Source organism: Terrapene carolina, unplaced genomic scaffold, assembly GCF_002925995.2.
Source record: "Terrapene carolina triunguis isolate 2854851 unplaced genomic scaffold, T_m_triunguis-2.0 Scaffold714, whole genome shotgun sequence".
In the NCBI taxonomy this organism is placed as follows: Eukaryota; Metazoa; Chordata; order Testudines; family Emydidae; genus Terrapene; species Terrapene triunguis.
Window position 1 is genome coordinate 4760379 of NW_020665065.1, and position 16757 is coordinate 4777135.

General features: G+C 42.6%; 1 protein-coding gene across 1 annotated transcript in view; it reads left to right on the forward strand.

Moving 5' to 3' along the window:
* The first annotated feature begins 1890 nt into the window (after positions 1-1890).
* Positions 1891-16757, forward strand: part of PANK4 (pantothenate kinase 4) — a 31678-nt gene continuing 16811 nt past the window's right edge. The window contains exons 1-6 of the mRNA XM_024207836.2: positions 1891-2017; positions 8262-8344; positions 10059-10267; positions 11161-11344; positions 13072-13164; positions 15149-15302. Coding sequence (XP_024063604.1) covers positions 1891-2017; positions 8262-8344; positions 10059-10267; positions 11161-11344; positions 13072-13164; positions 15149-15302 — 850 coding nt within the window. The remainder of the gene's footprint in view (positions 2018-8261; positions 8345-10058; positions 10268-11160; positions 11345-13071; positions 13165-15148; positions 15303-16757) is intronic.

The following is a 16757-nucleotide window of genomic DNA, read 5'->3' on the forward strand; positions in this document are numbered from 1 at the left end:
AGACTGATAGGTCCGGGGTGGCTCGGATGTATCTATGAATGAGAAAAATGAGGGCCGTCATTTTAGAAGCAGATAATCCACTTCAAGTAAGGAAGAAATAACTTCCTAAGTGAAAATAAACCTTGTTAGGTACTTAATGTTTAATTCCCTTCTTTTTATATATTAAATAGATGTGGGGCAGCAACAGTTACTAGTAAGAGATGCAGCGAAATTTAGATCCAATTGGTTTTCCAAATAAAGCAGAAATATTTGTAGCTACTTAATTCATCCTTGTGGGGAAAAGCCAGTATATATGGGGCTTGAACCCGCAACACTGATGTGAATGGGAGCAGTATTACGGCCACAGAATGGGAAAATTAGAGGCTACAAAACTCAAACTATATGTTAGGCCAACAAGGTATCCCTTTATTCAGAAAAAAAGGAATACTGGGAGCTATTAAGCAGATGATAACCCTTAACTCTCCCTCACTTCAGTTAAACCCAAATGTATCTCCATTCCGCACCAACCTGCCTTTACCTCATATTTGTTAGTGCAAATGTTTTACCTGAGAATGCAGAAGCATATATGCAAGGAGCTAGAAAATGGTGTTTGCAATAAGGGAATGTATCCCACCTAGAATCACTGAAATTAGAGGTCTGTCAGGTCTCATCTAATGTGTCTCCTACAGCACATTTGCTAGTATTTTGTCTAGTCCTGTATAAATATCTCAATTGTTGGAATTTCCAGCTGTAAGCTCTACGTATTGCCACTTCTCTTGCTGTTTGCCCTATTGCTAGTTTATGACAGGGAGAGACTTTTGTTTGACTCTGACTTTACCTTCCAACAACTCCCATCTTCTTTACCCACATCGAATCATCACTCCAGTTTTGACTTATACGTTTTCAGGGAGGGATCGTGTGATGTTTGCTGCACAAGCAGCACTGTAATCTCCAACTGTGCTATGCCACCGTGTGGCCCAGTTCAAGCACTGTGTTAGTATGAAACAGCAATACTACTGAAAGTTGCAACACCTTGCTCATTTGGGTGGGTTTGGGGTCTTTAGATGAGATATAAAAAAATAATGTGTTACTGAATCCATTAGCAATCATTTGTCCTCAATTTTTTGTGCAATACCTGGAAAAATCTCCTTTTCTCTCACCAATAGGAGCAGGGGTACGAACTCACTCAAGAGCAGGGCGGACCTGCAAACTACGAGTATTTATTTGGGATGATCTACTGTAAATGCAGGATATTATAGTGCACTAGTATTATTAACAACAATTTATGATCATAAGGTACTTTGAGATGAGATCCCATAGAAAGTATCATTGCTAATAAAAATAAATGATGATGCTATATTAGAGACGAGGCAAACTGAGATTATTTGTATCAATGTGCCTTTTCCCCTCAATAACTTTGGGACTTCAGATGAATGGAACACAAATCCCCAAAACACCCCACACCATCTATTCAGTAACCCTGTGGTTGAGGATGAAATGGGGCCAGGTGCAAGCCCCTCAGCAACTAGGAGGTGCAAATAAAAATGATTCCAGACCCTCACACACCTATAACGTTGTATACCATAGATCTAGATCCCTGTAACTTGGGGGGCAGGGGGGCAGATTATTTGGGATCAAGATCTAACCTACCAATAACTTTGTAAGGTAAAAAATATAGAGCTCAGTTCCACACCCTCCCCCCATAACTTTGTCGGTTGCAGATAAAATGGGGCCACGATCCACCCTCTCACACACACCCTGGGCAAAAAGGATGAATGCTGGCAAAGCTTGAGGGAGCCCCAGCCTGACCTCATTTACATAATATATACACTATAGTATATTAATATGTAAATATATGCGCATATATTTGCATGCCGATGAGGCCAGGCAAGGGGGTGGGTGGCGTTCAAAATGGCGGAGCGGGGCGGGCGAGGTACCAGCAGCGGCGGTGACAGCAGCCTGGACAAGAGCATCACTCTCCCGCCTGACGAGATCTTCCGCAACCTGGAGAACGCCAAGTGCTTCGCCATAGACATCGGTAACCGGACGGGCGCCTCGGGGGCGGCAGCGGTCGAGGACGGGCGGCGGCTCTGTCCGCTCAGGGAAACCGCCGGGACGGGCGGCTAGTGGCGCGCAGGGCACGCTGGGAAATGCAGTCCCGCTGGGCGCGGCGCACACTGCCTGGAGCGGGAGACGGACTACGGCTCCCGGCGTGCGCCGCGGCGGGCTGGCGGAGCGGGACATGACGGGAGTTGTGGTCCAGAGGCTCTCCCGGGGCGAGGCGGAGGGCGGGCAGTAGAACTACGAGTCCCAGCATGCCGCCGGGGGCTGCTAACGGGCCGGCCGGGGTGTAAACAGGCTGGAGGGGCCAGCCTAGGAGAGGGGGGTGGGCCCCATTGAGGAGGCGATGAAAGGGGGCAGGAGGACAGCAGCCTAGGAGGGGGTGACCCTGGGGAGGGGACTAGGGGATGGACCCCTTTGCGGGAAGCCTCAGCATCGTCAAGGGAGGGGACTGAAAGGGGTTAGCCCCACTGAGGGGGGGCAGGGTTGCCTCAGCATCCACGATTAGGGAGGCAGAATTTGGGGTGTGGGGGAGGGATGCCACCCAGCAGCGGATGGGAGGGTATGAGACCCCCATTACATGCAGGTGCATTCAGTCCCCTGCTTAGTTGTGGGGTCTGTTCAAACCTTAGCCCAGTGGAGTAGCTTGCCGCAGCAAGACTCTCTGACTAGGTCTACACTACAGCGTAAACCCAGGGCTCAAATTTAGGCTCAAGCCTAATCCCCTCTCCCCCCGCCCCATCTACACACATCACGCTAACCCAGGGGTTGGCCCCAGGCTCCCACACTGGGACCTAGGGTTCTAGCCCTGTTGGTTTTCAATGTAGATGCAGCCCCTCCAGACTTGTGCTCTGGGAGTCCATCAAAAGTATTTGACAATCCCATGGGCTGACTTTTTGTCCTCTGGACAAACTGCTCACCACAAACAAAGGGCTAGAACGGTCACATTTTGAGAGGGTGCTAGGAAGTCTGGGATATGCCTGGTTGAACTCTGGGCCGCATAAGGCAGTATAGATGCTGGAGCCCCAGGTTGAGCTCAGGGTTCAACTATTCCTAACCTCAGATTATAAGTGAGTGTAGAGATACTCAAAACCTAGGCTAACAACCCCAGGGTCTGCTAATGTGTTTTGTACTAACCCTGAGCTTACATTGTAGACAAACTCTGAGGCTGTTGTCTTCCACCCACCCCCTCCAAAAACAAACAAACAAAAAAAACAACCACATTCAGGAGAAAGACATAGTATTGTTAGCTATGTGTGTTTTTCATGATTTTCCTCCTGCCTTCCCCCTCCCCGCCCCTTGCTTTAGGGAGAATGTAAGGACTATGGGGGTGATGGTGGAGGGAGGGCTAATTTCTGAATTTATAGGGTGCCACTAGCCTATCTATATTGACAGCTGACTGCTGGATGTGTGTGCATTTCCCACAGCCACCCAGGGAGATGGGATTTTTCTCTGTGAAAGTACCAATATGCACTGGTGAAACCCCAATGGGCATATACACAAAGGTCTTGACATCTTGGACCAAAGTGTATAACCTGTCACGATATAATGAAAAAATGAAAACTTAAACAAATGGGAAGATGAAACAACTATGTTCCATGTTGGAACACTGTTGAACCTTTATGGCAGGGAACAGAGAGGCTGAAGGGATAGATTTTCCCCAGCTTTTCATATTCCTTGCCAGCATTTGATCACTGCAAGAATGGCACAAAGGGAGGCAAGATACTCCTCTAGGTGCAAGTGAAGCAGCTCAGGGTCAAAATCCTGCTTGTAGTAGGGACCACTCCTGCTGTATTCATAGAAGTCTAGGGGAGTGGAATTGGACTATTTGCATTTTTCCTCTTATTGCTCCAACTGGTACAAGTCAGTGAAGTTGTTTTGAGTTCTTTATTAAGCAACACTTTCCCCCCATTAGATTTGCAGTTAGTTTCAATTCAGGGTCTGCATTTGACATTGTCTAGAACTGCAGACTAATCACATGATGTACGTGTGTGTGTCAGTGTCGGGATGGAAGGGAAGAGGGACAGGGGTGTATTAGCATCTGATCACTCTTTGTAAGTCCTCTGAAAGGGACAGTGATTTATTCTTTAATTTTAGACACTAATTTATTATGTTTACTGAATAGGGTTACCTTTCAGTGGGTCAGAATAGAATTAAAGCAGTGGATTAGCTATAAACCCCAGGCACAGTGGGTGTCCACCACAGGTTTTTAAGTCTTTACAAACTGGGAAAATAAAGCTAAAAGCAATTTAGCTAGATAGGGAATTGCAGTGCAAGGTAGATATCAAGAAATAACTCTTTACTTCTGTAGTTCCTTTCATCTAGGGATCTCAAAGTGCTTCACGACCACCACTTTAATTTCAGAGCATCCCTATTTCTTGTATTTCCCTATTTTTAGAGGTTGGGAAGTGTACCTTCTCATCGGAGATCCATCAAGTTTGTGCTGATCTCTGAATTTCTATTTTGAAGTTCAAAACTAGTAGAAGGGTAAAATTATTCTCTTATCAACTGGAAGTGACAGTTTCAGCTGATGCATCAGAATGGGATCTTGGAAGATCTGAGGGTTATTAAGTTTCACTGCTTTTGTTACCATAGATGGTCATCATTGGTCTTATGGAATTGACCATCATATGCTGCTTAATCTATCTGGAACTCAGTCTCTCCTCTGTACCACTTTTCAGAACAACAACAAAAACACCTTTCCTCATTTGTCTAGATTACAAATGTTTACTGCTGCAAATTTTAGTTTGCAGAAGCATGACACTGAATTTACCAATGGAATGTGTACAGTCCAGGAATCAGTTAGTGAAGCAGTATGATATGGCTTAGTGCATACCGATTTTCACTTGGAGTTTGGAAAATCACAGGCTGTGTCTGAGAGATTTGGCAGTTCAGCATCCGGAACGCTGCTGTGGACCATAAGAGTGCATTGTATGTTTTCTAAGAGAAATGCAGATCTTAATAAGGGGACACCCATCCAACTATTTGGAGAATAGGTGGAGAATTAATTGTATAGTTATTTGCAAAACAGCAGCACGAGACCTAGAATCCTCCTAGGCTCTGTTCTAAGAGGAAAGGAGGCACTATCTTCCTTCAGGATCTGTGATTCTGGATGCTTTCCCCTGTGTTGGCTACAGCATATCCCTGGCATCTTTCAGTGCAAGGTTCAAGATGTGTTTCTTTGTATGTAGGTGTGGGGGGTGGTGGGAGGGAGTTATGCGATGTGTAGCCCATAATACCTTTTAAATCATATTTTCTACTTGTGGTTAATATAGGGGTTTATTTTCCACTCAAATTGCCCAGAGGCTTTTGGGCATTGGCTCCTGTAAATTAACATCTGTCCAAAAGTCAGAAGCTAAAAGAAAATTATGAAGGAAACAGATGTGCTAGTACAGTGGTGGCTAAAGGGTTTTAAAAACTCATTTCCAGTCACTGCTCAGATTTTGGTTCTCTGTGTGTTCTTGGTGATGCTGGGTTTCTTGGGGCATAGGCAATGCTGATCCATTTTGAAGACAATCAGTCAGTTTACCAAAATCCTCTTAGTGATCAGGCTGTTGAGAAAAGGAATCCAGAAATATGAATTCCAGTTACAGAGCTTAAAACAAGACTTGGTAAGGGTTTGTTTTTACATGATGGTAGGAAGAGTGAGCTCTTGACCTGTTTCAGTAGTAGCTTATTCTAGATACATTTGTAACCTTTTGGCAGGTCTAGTAGCTTTCTGATGTGGGTTTTTGTGTGTGTGATTTGGGTGGGGTTGTCAGAGTGGGTAATCCCTGTATGGGATGGGACTGGAGAAATAGAATAGCAAGAAGGTTGTCTTTGCTCAGTGCAAGAATGTGTTAGATAACCAAGAAGCCTTAAAGGTGAACTGAAGTCTACACATTGTTTATTTCACGTTTACCAATGGGTTTGAAGCAAACACTTTTGAAAGCACCACTTTTACTTGTATGAAGTAAAGTGTTTCCCATATTCTGGATGATAACTGCACTAAATACTGGAAACGTAATCAACTAAAGCAAGAGAAACAGGTTTCATTTTAAAGCATTTTTAATGTGCCTGTGTAATGCAAAGCAACATGCACTTATGACATTCTGATCAACAGCCTTAAGAAATTGTCATTATTGTAAAACAAGTAGTCTTAAATTATTTTGGCAGTTATAAAATAGTTAGATTGAAAAAAGTACTTTCCTAAGAACATCTCTTTGTAATTATATTGGCCTTTAATGCACTTCTATAAACTGATGGCAAAAATGGCTTGGATATTTGTTAGTTTAAAAGCTTTGTTATTTTAGTAGTCTTCTACTCTCTGTCTAGCGAAGTCATAATTCTTGATGTACAACCTTAAAAATGATCACATTCAGTTTGAAAGCTTGATTTCATTACCTCAGGTAGAGAGCCTGGCTGTGCTATAGGGTTTTATTTCATGGGGGAAAGAAGCTTTCTGCTTCTAGGGTCAAATCTAAACTTGACTGAGGAAAACCAACAGTTAGCATCAGCAGAACTGTTTTTTGCCTAAGTGAAATGAGTTTGTGGTGGTGCACTTTCAGAACAGAGGCCAAGGGCTGCATGGATACGTATACATAGTTCCCCTGGCAAGGCATCTCAGGGGAAGCTGGTACAGTCACTGTCCATGCTGTACTTGTTCTGTGGCTAAGTAGAGAAGACATCCTGGATTGTCAGGCCACTATTCCTCAAGGAGTTGTGCATCCTGGGCTAGAAAAATGAACGTCAGCCTTCTAAAGGTTGTGTGTATGTTTGGTAGCAGTTTTTGTTGAAAGCAGATTTAAATGTATTAGCTAGTCATGTTGCTTACTGCACTACTGGAAGGCACTAAGTCAGTAGAATGATGAGCACTGCATGATAATCTATATAGAAGGAACTCACTATTTAAAATATGCAGTTTCATAGATAAGGGCTAGAGTGAGATGAGCTCTGGGTGGGGAATCCTTGGGTAAGACAAGTTTCTTACTGTCTTACCCAACATTTACTATTCGTGCATTACGTGTAATTGTTTCAACATCTAATATATCCCTAATGAGTCTGTCAGCGAATCACTCGGGCCCAGATGTTTAAGGGGTTGAATCACTCAGTGTTGCAAGGCCTAAGTCCCATTTTCATGAGTGACTTAAGCTTTGCAATGCTGTGCAGAGCAATGCCTAAATACCTTTAGAAATCTGAGCTTCGAAGACTGATTCTCCGCATACACTAGCACTAACTCTATTGACTTCAGTGGAGTGACAGGATGTGCACTGGTATAGTTGAGAGGAGAATCAGGCACTTAGGATCTTTAGGCATGCAAGCTGATGCTTTGGAGGAAAGACTGGGATGTACACTGATGTTGTGGTCACCTGAAGTTTGTGACCTCCAGTGCCTGGCAGACTTGAGGGAAGCCTCTGGGCCAAATGCGGAAGTTTTTATTCAGCTTCTACTTGAGCAAAATTCTTAGTGACTCACTGAAACTTAGTGAGTTTTTTGCCTGTGTAAGGACTTCAGGTTTTGGCCCCCTAAGAATATCCAGCTGCATGGAAAAGGATCTACTTTTCATTGCCTTTGGTGCTTCATGCAGCTTGTTCCTTTTAGGATGTTGTTCAGTTTTGAAGCAAAGAATAATCCCTCAGCGATGTTGTTATTCAGTATTTAAATTCCTTTATTTTAATAGAAGCAGAGACTTTTTGCAGTGGATGTGTGACTTTTCCCTCCCAACCATGCCCCTCCTGAGAGCTTTGAAGCCCAGGCATAGTCTGAGCACACACAGGACCGAGTTATAATCCTGCCCTGATATGCTTTCACCTCATGGCCTTGAGCACCTTCCCTGCCTAGTTTAGCTATCTTGGAGGGGCTGGAGGTTAAGATTCCAATCCTGCAAACCCGTAATCACCTGAATAGCCCTTACTCAAGCAAGTAGTCTGTTTACATGCATACTGTGAGGTAACTAGGAAGTGAACTCATGACCTCTGTTCATCTTCAGCCACCCCAGCATCAGTTGGGCTTGAGTGCCTCCTGTGGAGCCTCCACCTTCAAGCAATGCATCTGGATCTAGCTATGCTAAGACAGTCCCCAAATGACTGTCCTTTGGTTCACTGAATAAAGAGCTTTGCCTAATTAGCTCTGCTTGAAGCCAAGCCATTCTTAAAACTGTGCTAGGTAACTAAGACGCAGAAGTATCTAAATTCTGTCTGACCCTGAATCTGAGATGCATGATGTCTTGTTTTTGATAACAGGTGGGTCGTTAACCAAGTTGGCTTATTATTCAACTGTGCAGCATAAAGTAGCAAGAGTGAGATCTTTTGATCATTCTGGAAAGGTAAGAATTGCATTATATAGCAAACCAGAACCTCTAATGTGTGCAGGCACGAGAAAGAGGGGGAAAAAAAAAAAGGGGAATTTGAAACACAAGGCAGTTTTCCATAATATCAATTTTCAGATGGCACCAGGAATATCTATTAATTATATAGCACTATAAATGTGCACGGTACTTCAGAGCACAGCTCTTGCCATGAGTTGCTCATAGTATTAGAGTCCAATCCTGCAAACCCTTAATGGTTGCTACTGTGAGGAGTCCTATTGACCTGAAGCACCGTAGTAAGGGCTTACAAGTTTGGACCCTAAATTAAGAGGCATTAAAAACAAAATGGGAGGCTTAGCACAAGGAAGAATTGTAGGTAATGACAATAAGGTTGTGTGCTCACTTGGGTGAGTACTGCACGTACAGTATCTGAAATGAAAAACAAACCTAACATGTCTAAGTTTATAAGCCACCTTGAAGTGGATTTTGAGAAGAGATTTGGAGGACGGGTGGAAGTCAGGCAGCTGGGGGTCAAAAAAAGGAATTCCAGAGCAATTGCCCTATCTGAGATCCTAAATCATCAATTACTGTTGTCCTGCTTTATAGCTTGTAATGCAGGAAGTTTTGAGTGTGCTCCTAACCGCTTGTAGATACGTGCATGTCAGGTTAAAAGTGTGTGAGAGACCCTTGTTTTTGTTCACACCTATAGAGTTTGATTCAGTATTTCAGGTGAAACCACCATTTGGCCCAGGTTTGCCAGCTGATGCTTGGATTTCATTGTGGAAGCTTATTACAGTTCTAGTTCCAAGCTTGCATGAAGAACACACGTTATGCAAACACAACAAACTTGTTAAAAGGACGTTAAGGTTGCTAAGTCAAGCACTCAAAAGTTAAGAAATGCCAGATTTGAGGTTGCACAGGCAACTTTAATTGGCCACCTTGTGGATGTGCATTATGATTGATTATGTGATCACATAATCAAAGACTATTTTTTCCACATGACCCCTGCCTTGTTTGATTTCTGCCCCCCTGCCTGGCTGATAATTTGGACATATTTTCACAAGGATGGGAAAAGACACATTCCTGACACAAATTACAAGTCCCTGTTTTAAAGTTGGGGGAGGGGGGAGTTTCTTACTGCAGCATTTGTGGGGTGGGAGGAAGCTTTCCCCCAACTGTTGGCTCTTTGACCATGGTATAGTTTGACACCTTATTTGACATGCTGTGTGAATAATAAATACTGTTGGATGGCTAAGGCTAGTTACTTGGTTCTTAGAATAAAAAGGTAGGAGTCTTCTGAACTGATCTTTTGGTGTTGGCTCTCATGTATCGAACCAATATTAATACACACTCTTCATGGGCTTGGGTATTAAGGAATTCTTGACTCTATGCAGTTGATGTATGCAACATCAAGGTCACCATCTTATATACAAAATATAAGACTGTTGACGTGTGGGAGGGGAGTCAGTCCTAAACACAAGTTCTGTCTGGTACACTGGTGCTTTCTGTGTATGCCTGTGCAAAGAAAGGAATGGGCATTCTCTATGGATTAGCTTGTATTAAAATATTATGTGAAGAAAATTGAGGGTGTTAGTGGGGAGGCTTTGGTAGCCATAATGTTGCATGCATAGAAAATACAAATGGAAATATTCACTAGCTTACCGAGTAACTAACTCTACTTCTGGGGGGGTGGGGGGGTGGGGAAGAGAAATACTCACTCTGAATTTTTTAGGATATAGAACATGAATCTCCATATGAAATCACAGTTCAAGAGGAGATCACAGCTCGACTGCACTTCATTAAATTTGAGAACACTTACATTGAAACCTGCTTAGATTTCATTAAAGATCATCTTGTCAACACAGAAACTAAAGTGCTCAAAGCCACAGGGGGTGGTGCCTACAAATTCAAAGACCTTATTGAGAAGAAGCTGGGACTAAAGTAAGTGGAAACTGGTTGAAACTCATTAGGGAATAACTCCTCTTTTTGAAAGATAAAATACTGTCACTAGTAAATGTTAGACTGCAGCCTTACGTGCTTGTACTGTAATCTTCTAGGACCTTATAAGCTTAGCAAGGCTGGGTTTGAATGGGTGACATTAAGGAACAAGTAAGTGCTAGATGATGTGATTGTAATTCAGTAGGAGATACTTCTCCCTCTGTATTGGTACTGAATTTCCCCAGCATGTTGGTAGGGTGTGCTGTGCTGCCATACGTGCTATCTTTCAGTTGACAAGTAACTAAGGTCACTAAAGATCTGACCGTTTTGACACAATTGGGGTCTAAACCTCAGGGTCCTGGCTAAACTCCAGCATAGTTAATATATTCTGCTTCCCTAAAACTCTCCCTGCAGTTTCAGCTGCATATGGTAATCATATCTTTGTGTCTTAAATACTATGTAGCATGACTCTGATCTCAGAGGTGGCTGCATTTCAGTGGTGGGCAAGTGATTCTCTATCAATTTCTAAAGTGCTTTGGATTCATTTTGAGGAGAGTTCCTATAGAAGCTATCATTCCCATCTCTGGAATACCTATCACAGTGGATTAAAAATTTGAAGCACTATATAAATGCTATCAGTTCTTTAATAACAAGAATTGCAAAGCTCTGGAATCTTTAGCCGGTAACTATTGTATTTTATCATGTCAATATTTTTCTGTACATAACAAATCTACTTAGTCTGTGTCCAAAATCATAAGTGATTGTTGATTTCTGTTTTCCTGCCAAGTGTTGCTTTTTCCTTGTTATTGGATTTGTGTGAAAAAAGGTAATTTTTAAAGGGCATATTGTCTTTAGGATTATTCTGTTTTATAAGTGTGTGTGTGTTTTCTCTTCAGGGTGGATAAAGAAGATGTAATGACTTGCCTAATTAAAGGGTGTAACTTTGTGTTAAAAAATATACCCCATGAGGTGTTTGCATACCAGAAAGATTCAGATACTGAATTCCGATTTCAGACAAATCATCCAAATATTTTCCCTTATTTGCTAGTCAATATTGGCTCTGGGGTTTCTATAGTGAAGGTGAGTAAGCCAGTAGACTATTTGTGTGTGTGTGTGCGTGCGTGCGTCCGTCCCCCCCGTCCCCCGCCGATTGACATTTGTTTCCTTTCTGGGTTGATACCAAATTTTAAACAAAAACACCAAAGCCACACATGTTGACTTCCATTTCTTAATATACGTTTTACCTGCTTTTCCACTGGATTACCATCTGTCCCCTTTTAATTGGATAATGCTGTGCTTAAAGAGGCTAGTGTAATAGCTGCAAATGACAAATACATAATACAAAACAACCCCCACAACAACCCACTTTTGGCAGCCACTTGTGGATAAAAGCTTAGGGCTGGTCCACGCTGGGAAATCACATCATCATCATTATGTCTCTGGGGTGAGGTGGATTACCTTTGCTGATGAGAGTACCCCCTCCAGTCAGTGTAGGTAGTGTTTACACTGAAGCACTACAGCAGCGCAGCTGCACTGCTGTAGCATTTCTAGTGTAGACAAGCCTTCAGCCTTGAGATGGATGCTCTGAGCAGAATAAGAATGTCTGCTTCTAACTTCTTTGCCTGAACTTCTCAGTATAGAAAGTGGGTATGCAGGGTGGCAATGCTTGCCTGCTTCAGAAGTTTTAGAGGATTGGTTATGATCAAAAGCATTGTACATTGTGTTAGTGACTAACCGTTTCCAACTCTCGGCATGTGACAAGGGTTGTGTTGTCATAGTTAATATCCTCTAAATTAAATCTAGTAACCATCCCATGCACATCTGTAGTGGTTAAAATCATGGTCAGTCCATTAAAGCAACTCTCTGTAAAAGCACATCTGGTTCTGTAGAAAAGTGTTCTGGGTTAAATAAAAAGCTATATGGTAACCAGTGGGCCAGATACAGAGTGAGATTATAGGAGCAATGTAGGATTTCAAAGTCTAACTTGGATATGTAACAAAGACAAGGAATCTCTGCTTACAGATAACTTATTATATTTTTGTAACTATTGTGGTAGAAGTCCCCAAAGGCCTCAATTAAGATTGTGCTGTGATCTGTACGAACATGTTAGACACAGTGGGTAGGTCTACATTGCAATACAATACTAGTGGCTGGCCCATGTCATCGGGCTGGAGCCCAAACATCTACACTGCAATTCTATAGCCCCGCAGCCTGAGTCCCAGGAGCCTGAGTCAGCTGACTTGGGCCAGCTGCAGGTACAGTATTGCAGTGCAGACATACCCAGTTCTTACAATCGAAAGACAAGGATGCTACCAATTCTTTACATAGGAGAATTTTGCCATGGAAATGCTGCCACCTCTGTTGGAGTGTGGCAGCCAAGTGGACAGCTGGCACACTGAACATGTGGGGAGAAAAGGGGAGGGAATTTTGGCCAGGGCTCTTAAGCAAACCCCTACTCTTATGTCAGATACTGAGAGATGTTGGTTTGTTCATAGAGCAGAAAGGACTTCTGACTTCCAAGGAGTCATCCTGAAGACCATAAACTGAATTTCATGCAGCAAGTCTGTATCTAAAGATAAAGGGCTAAATGGATCCTACTGAGATTGGATCAAGTAGTTCCAGGGAGTCCATATGTTTCACACCTGATATTTAGGTCATTAAGCTGCTCTGTTGACAGCATTTATTCATACTGTGTGCATCGGTTCCATTGCTTGGAGTCCATATGTTAATCTGTTTAAGTGTGTTGTGTATTAATTCATACTTATATCCAGGATTGTTTATTTGATAAACTTGTGTTTGACTCATAGGTGGAAACAGAGGACAAATTTGAATGGATTGGAGGGAGTTCAATCGGAGGGGGAACCTTCTGGGGTCTCGGAGCTTTACTCACAAAAACAAAGGTATTTGACAGTTGCACTTTAAGTAGAATGGGGTAATACAGGGGTGCTAGTAAGAGGCCTTCAGTTGTGTTGTTCCTCTTTAGAAGAGAGGAAAAACCAATCTGGTGGAGAATTATGATTTCTAACCTTGCACATTATGAACCACTATTCCGCCACAGAATGTTTTTTAAAATTGCCATTAATGCACTATGCAGTTTATTTTTATATTCTCTATTAAATGCTCTTTTGTTCCCTGTTGTGTCTGCTGCTGCCATTAAACAACCAACCTGGGCCCCTGAGCTGTGATAACATCCTCTGTGATACTAGTGCATAAATCCAGGCAACAAACCAAAAGAGCCCCATTAGAAACACAGGGGACAAAGCAATAAAGAAATACCTGTCAAGTGGGCAAAAAGCTGACACTGCCTGGGATAGACGATTTTTTTTCCAGCTTCTAGGATTGCGCGGGGGGGGGAGGGTGTACAATTCCCTTTTATTCTTTAATAGTCTTTTCCCTCACTGTGTACAGTTTGAGTACAGTCTGCTCCATGGTACCTGTTGATTTTCTGTGCCCTATGTTCCAACATGAATGAGCGGCTCACGCCTTGAGATCTGATCTCCAGGTTCAGTTTCAGTCTAAAGTCCTGAAGAGCAGCAAAGTAGAGAGAGCCTGAGTATTGCAGTATATCAGAGGCAAGAGGGGTAGCTCAGTTCCTGTTGCATTTCAGGGGATTTGTATGTTCAGAGAACTGAAAGCCAATTGCCAATCCACAGCCTAATCTGGTGCTGCTGTGTTTTAACTCAACACCACTTAAAGCAGGTGGTTTTTCTGTGTCCAAAGATCCATGTGACTGTAAATGTTAGCTTATATAGGGGATAGTTACACATCATGAACTTGTCAGGAGAAGGTCAAAGGGAAGAGTCCATGTTAGCAGTGTTTTGTCGGATACATTTATTAGTCTCGGAGCCTTTTCAACAAGTCCTCCTTTACTGGACTTGGAGGAGCAACATGTCTAGACTTCTAACAGAGAGTTTATAGCTGAACTCTAAGCAGTGGGGGAGCCCAAAAGGGCAGGACTAGTCTGCTGCTAGGTTTATTTTATTTTGGTGCTTCCTTTAAGAACTCGCTAGCTGGACAGACAGCCTCTCTTTTCGTTTTACTTTTTGAACTAAAATACCTGAGACATAATCCCACTTCATCCTATAACTAAGCCCACTTGGCCTCCCCTCCGGCGTAGGGGATAGGTGCGCTGCCTATGTGGCAGGCTCTGGCTGGAATTCCATTCATGTTGATACCTGAAAGGTTGCTAGGCTACACCAACAGTCCTAGTAAGAAGGGAAGGAATGGAAAAGATGGCTGAGTATTAAGAAGTTGATCCAGAGTAGCTCTTATGAGCTTCACTACAATTTACTTAGGAACCTGTTATCCCTGTAATCAGGGTGAGGTGACGGATACTGAGCTAAGGCTTTTTGCTAATCTGCTTCTCGAAACATTCTAAAATCCAAAGTATCTAGGGATACTGGCTCACATTCTATTTATATATGTCTATGCAACCCTATTTGAATTCGGAGCCATTCATGGGAGTTGTTTGGGTGAAAGGTGGCATATTTGTCTTGTTTCGCACCATGCTAGTCTAGGACGGAGTTCTCGGCCAGAGAGTAGCAATACCCTAAAGGGTTGCAAGCAATAAACTTGGAGGACACTCACACATTCCTCATTTCCAGTCTTTGGGGGAGGGGGGAAACATCTTTCAACCAGTTACTTGCATATGGTCATCTGAGGTCTGATTCGGAGAGGAGTGGTTACGAGATTGTGAAGCTCTGCTCTAAGATTAGGCTGGGGAGTCAGTCCCTGTGATCTGAAATACAAGGAATGCCTGTTTGGTGGGGGCTGGTTTTTTTTGAATGACTTCTCTTACTAAGCGTTCTGCAGAAGTTTGAGATTCAGACAAGATTATCTGGCCATCCAGAAAACCTGCAGTAACACTTTGCTTTTCTTCTGCAGAAATTTGATGAATTGCTGCATCTTGCTTCAAAGGGACAGCATACAAATGTTGACATGCTGGTGAAAGATGTGTATGGTGGGGCCTACCAGACACTGGGACTAAGTGGAAATCTAATAGCTAGCAGCTTTGGTAAATCTGCCACAGCAGATAAAGGTACCAACACAGGGCGAGGGGGGTGGAGGGAGTCTACCCAAGATTTACTGTACAGATAATACTATATTTTGCCTAGTGCCCATTTTACTTTAATATGCTGATTGTGTGAATATTTGTGACACTTTCAAATACTGAAAGGATGAGAATGTAGTTACCAACTTCTCCAGTACCCATTTCCCCATGTCATGGGATTTTGTGGGGACTTTATAAGTATCAGTGTCTGTACTGGCCTGCTTCTTCAGAGTTCTTCTTTCTAGCTAGTGGAGAAGAATGGATGCAACCATGTCCTTTCTGGCCCTCTGAAGACTTTAGGTTGGTATCGGTCTCCAAAGGAGTCGGCTAGCTTAAGATCCTCCTTTCCTGTTCTGCTGTAAACTCCTATAAAATCTGTCCCTTGTGCTTTAACTGCACAACTGATGGTAGATCTGTCCTCTTCAGCGCTGGGGAACTAGCAGATCAATTGAGTCCAGTCCCAAATGGACCTAGCAGTGTGTTCATACAGTGCATTATACTGTCACAAGAGTCTTATGTCTGGAGCTATAGGGGGGAAGGTCTCAAATATTAAACTGTTTTAGGATTTGCTGCACATATGGCTTTGTGATCTTATCTGATTTGAAACATGACATCTAGAAGTCTCAGAAGGGTTAGCTTGGCACTCATTACTTTAAAAATAGATAAATTGAGTACATGCAGTTTACTGTATGGGCCTTTCAGGTGGTGCTGTTTCCCTGCAAGGATGTTAACGATCCCAGGGCACTCTACTTAACTGGTAGTTGCCACACTATCCTTCTTAACAAATTTCCTCTCATCATACATGTGTGATCCTGTGTACGTAGTCCAGAGAGTGCTGTGAAATAAAAATAACTTTACTTTTATATAGTGATTGGCTATCAATTTAGCTTTCTATCCTGGAGACTTCCAATAATTTTTGGAACAAAAAAGTGTCCTAATTCCATAAAACTAGCTATTAGAGCTGGGCAGGAAACTGTTTTCCTCCATCCTGTGAAAATCAGATTTTGAAATCGGGACCAAAAGAAACTTTCACGAACCTAAAATCTAAAAAAGTTGATTTGGATTAATGGAAATGGTTCTATTTTGAAATACTTTTAAAAAGTTTACTATAACTAGCTTCAATTTTGAAAGTCCTTTTGAACCAGAAAAACAGAAGTTTTCATTTAGAAAACTTCTAAAGAAACTGACAGTTTCAAAGTTTGTCAATTTTTTTGAGTCAAGATTCATTGAAACTGACCCTTTCCCACAAAATTTGTTTCAACTGGTCAGTATTTTCTAATGAAAAAAATGTTTTGCTGAAGAATTCCTGACCAGCTCCACTAGCTGTGTTAATCCCCATGCAAGCAGGAAACAAGCAGTGTATGATAGGCCTGAACTTCCTTCCTTGAAGCCAGATTCATCCCTCTTCTAGTCTAAAGAAGCCAGTGGAGCTACCCTGGGGAT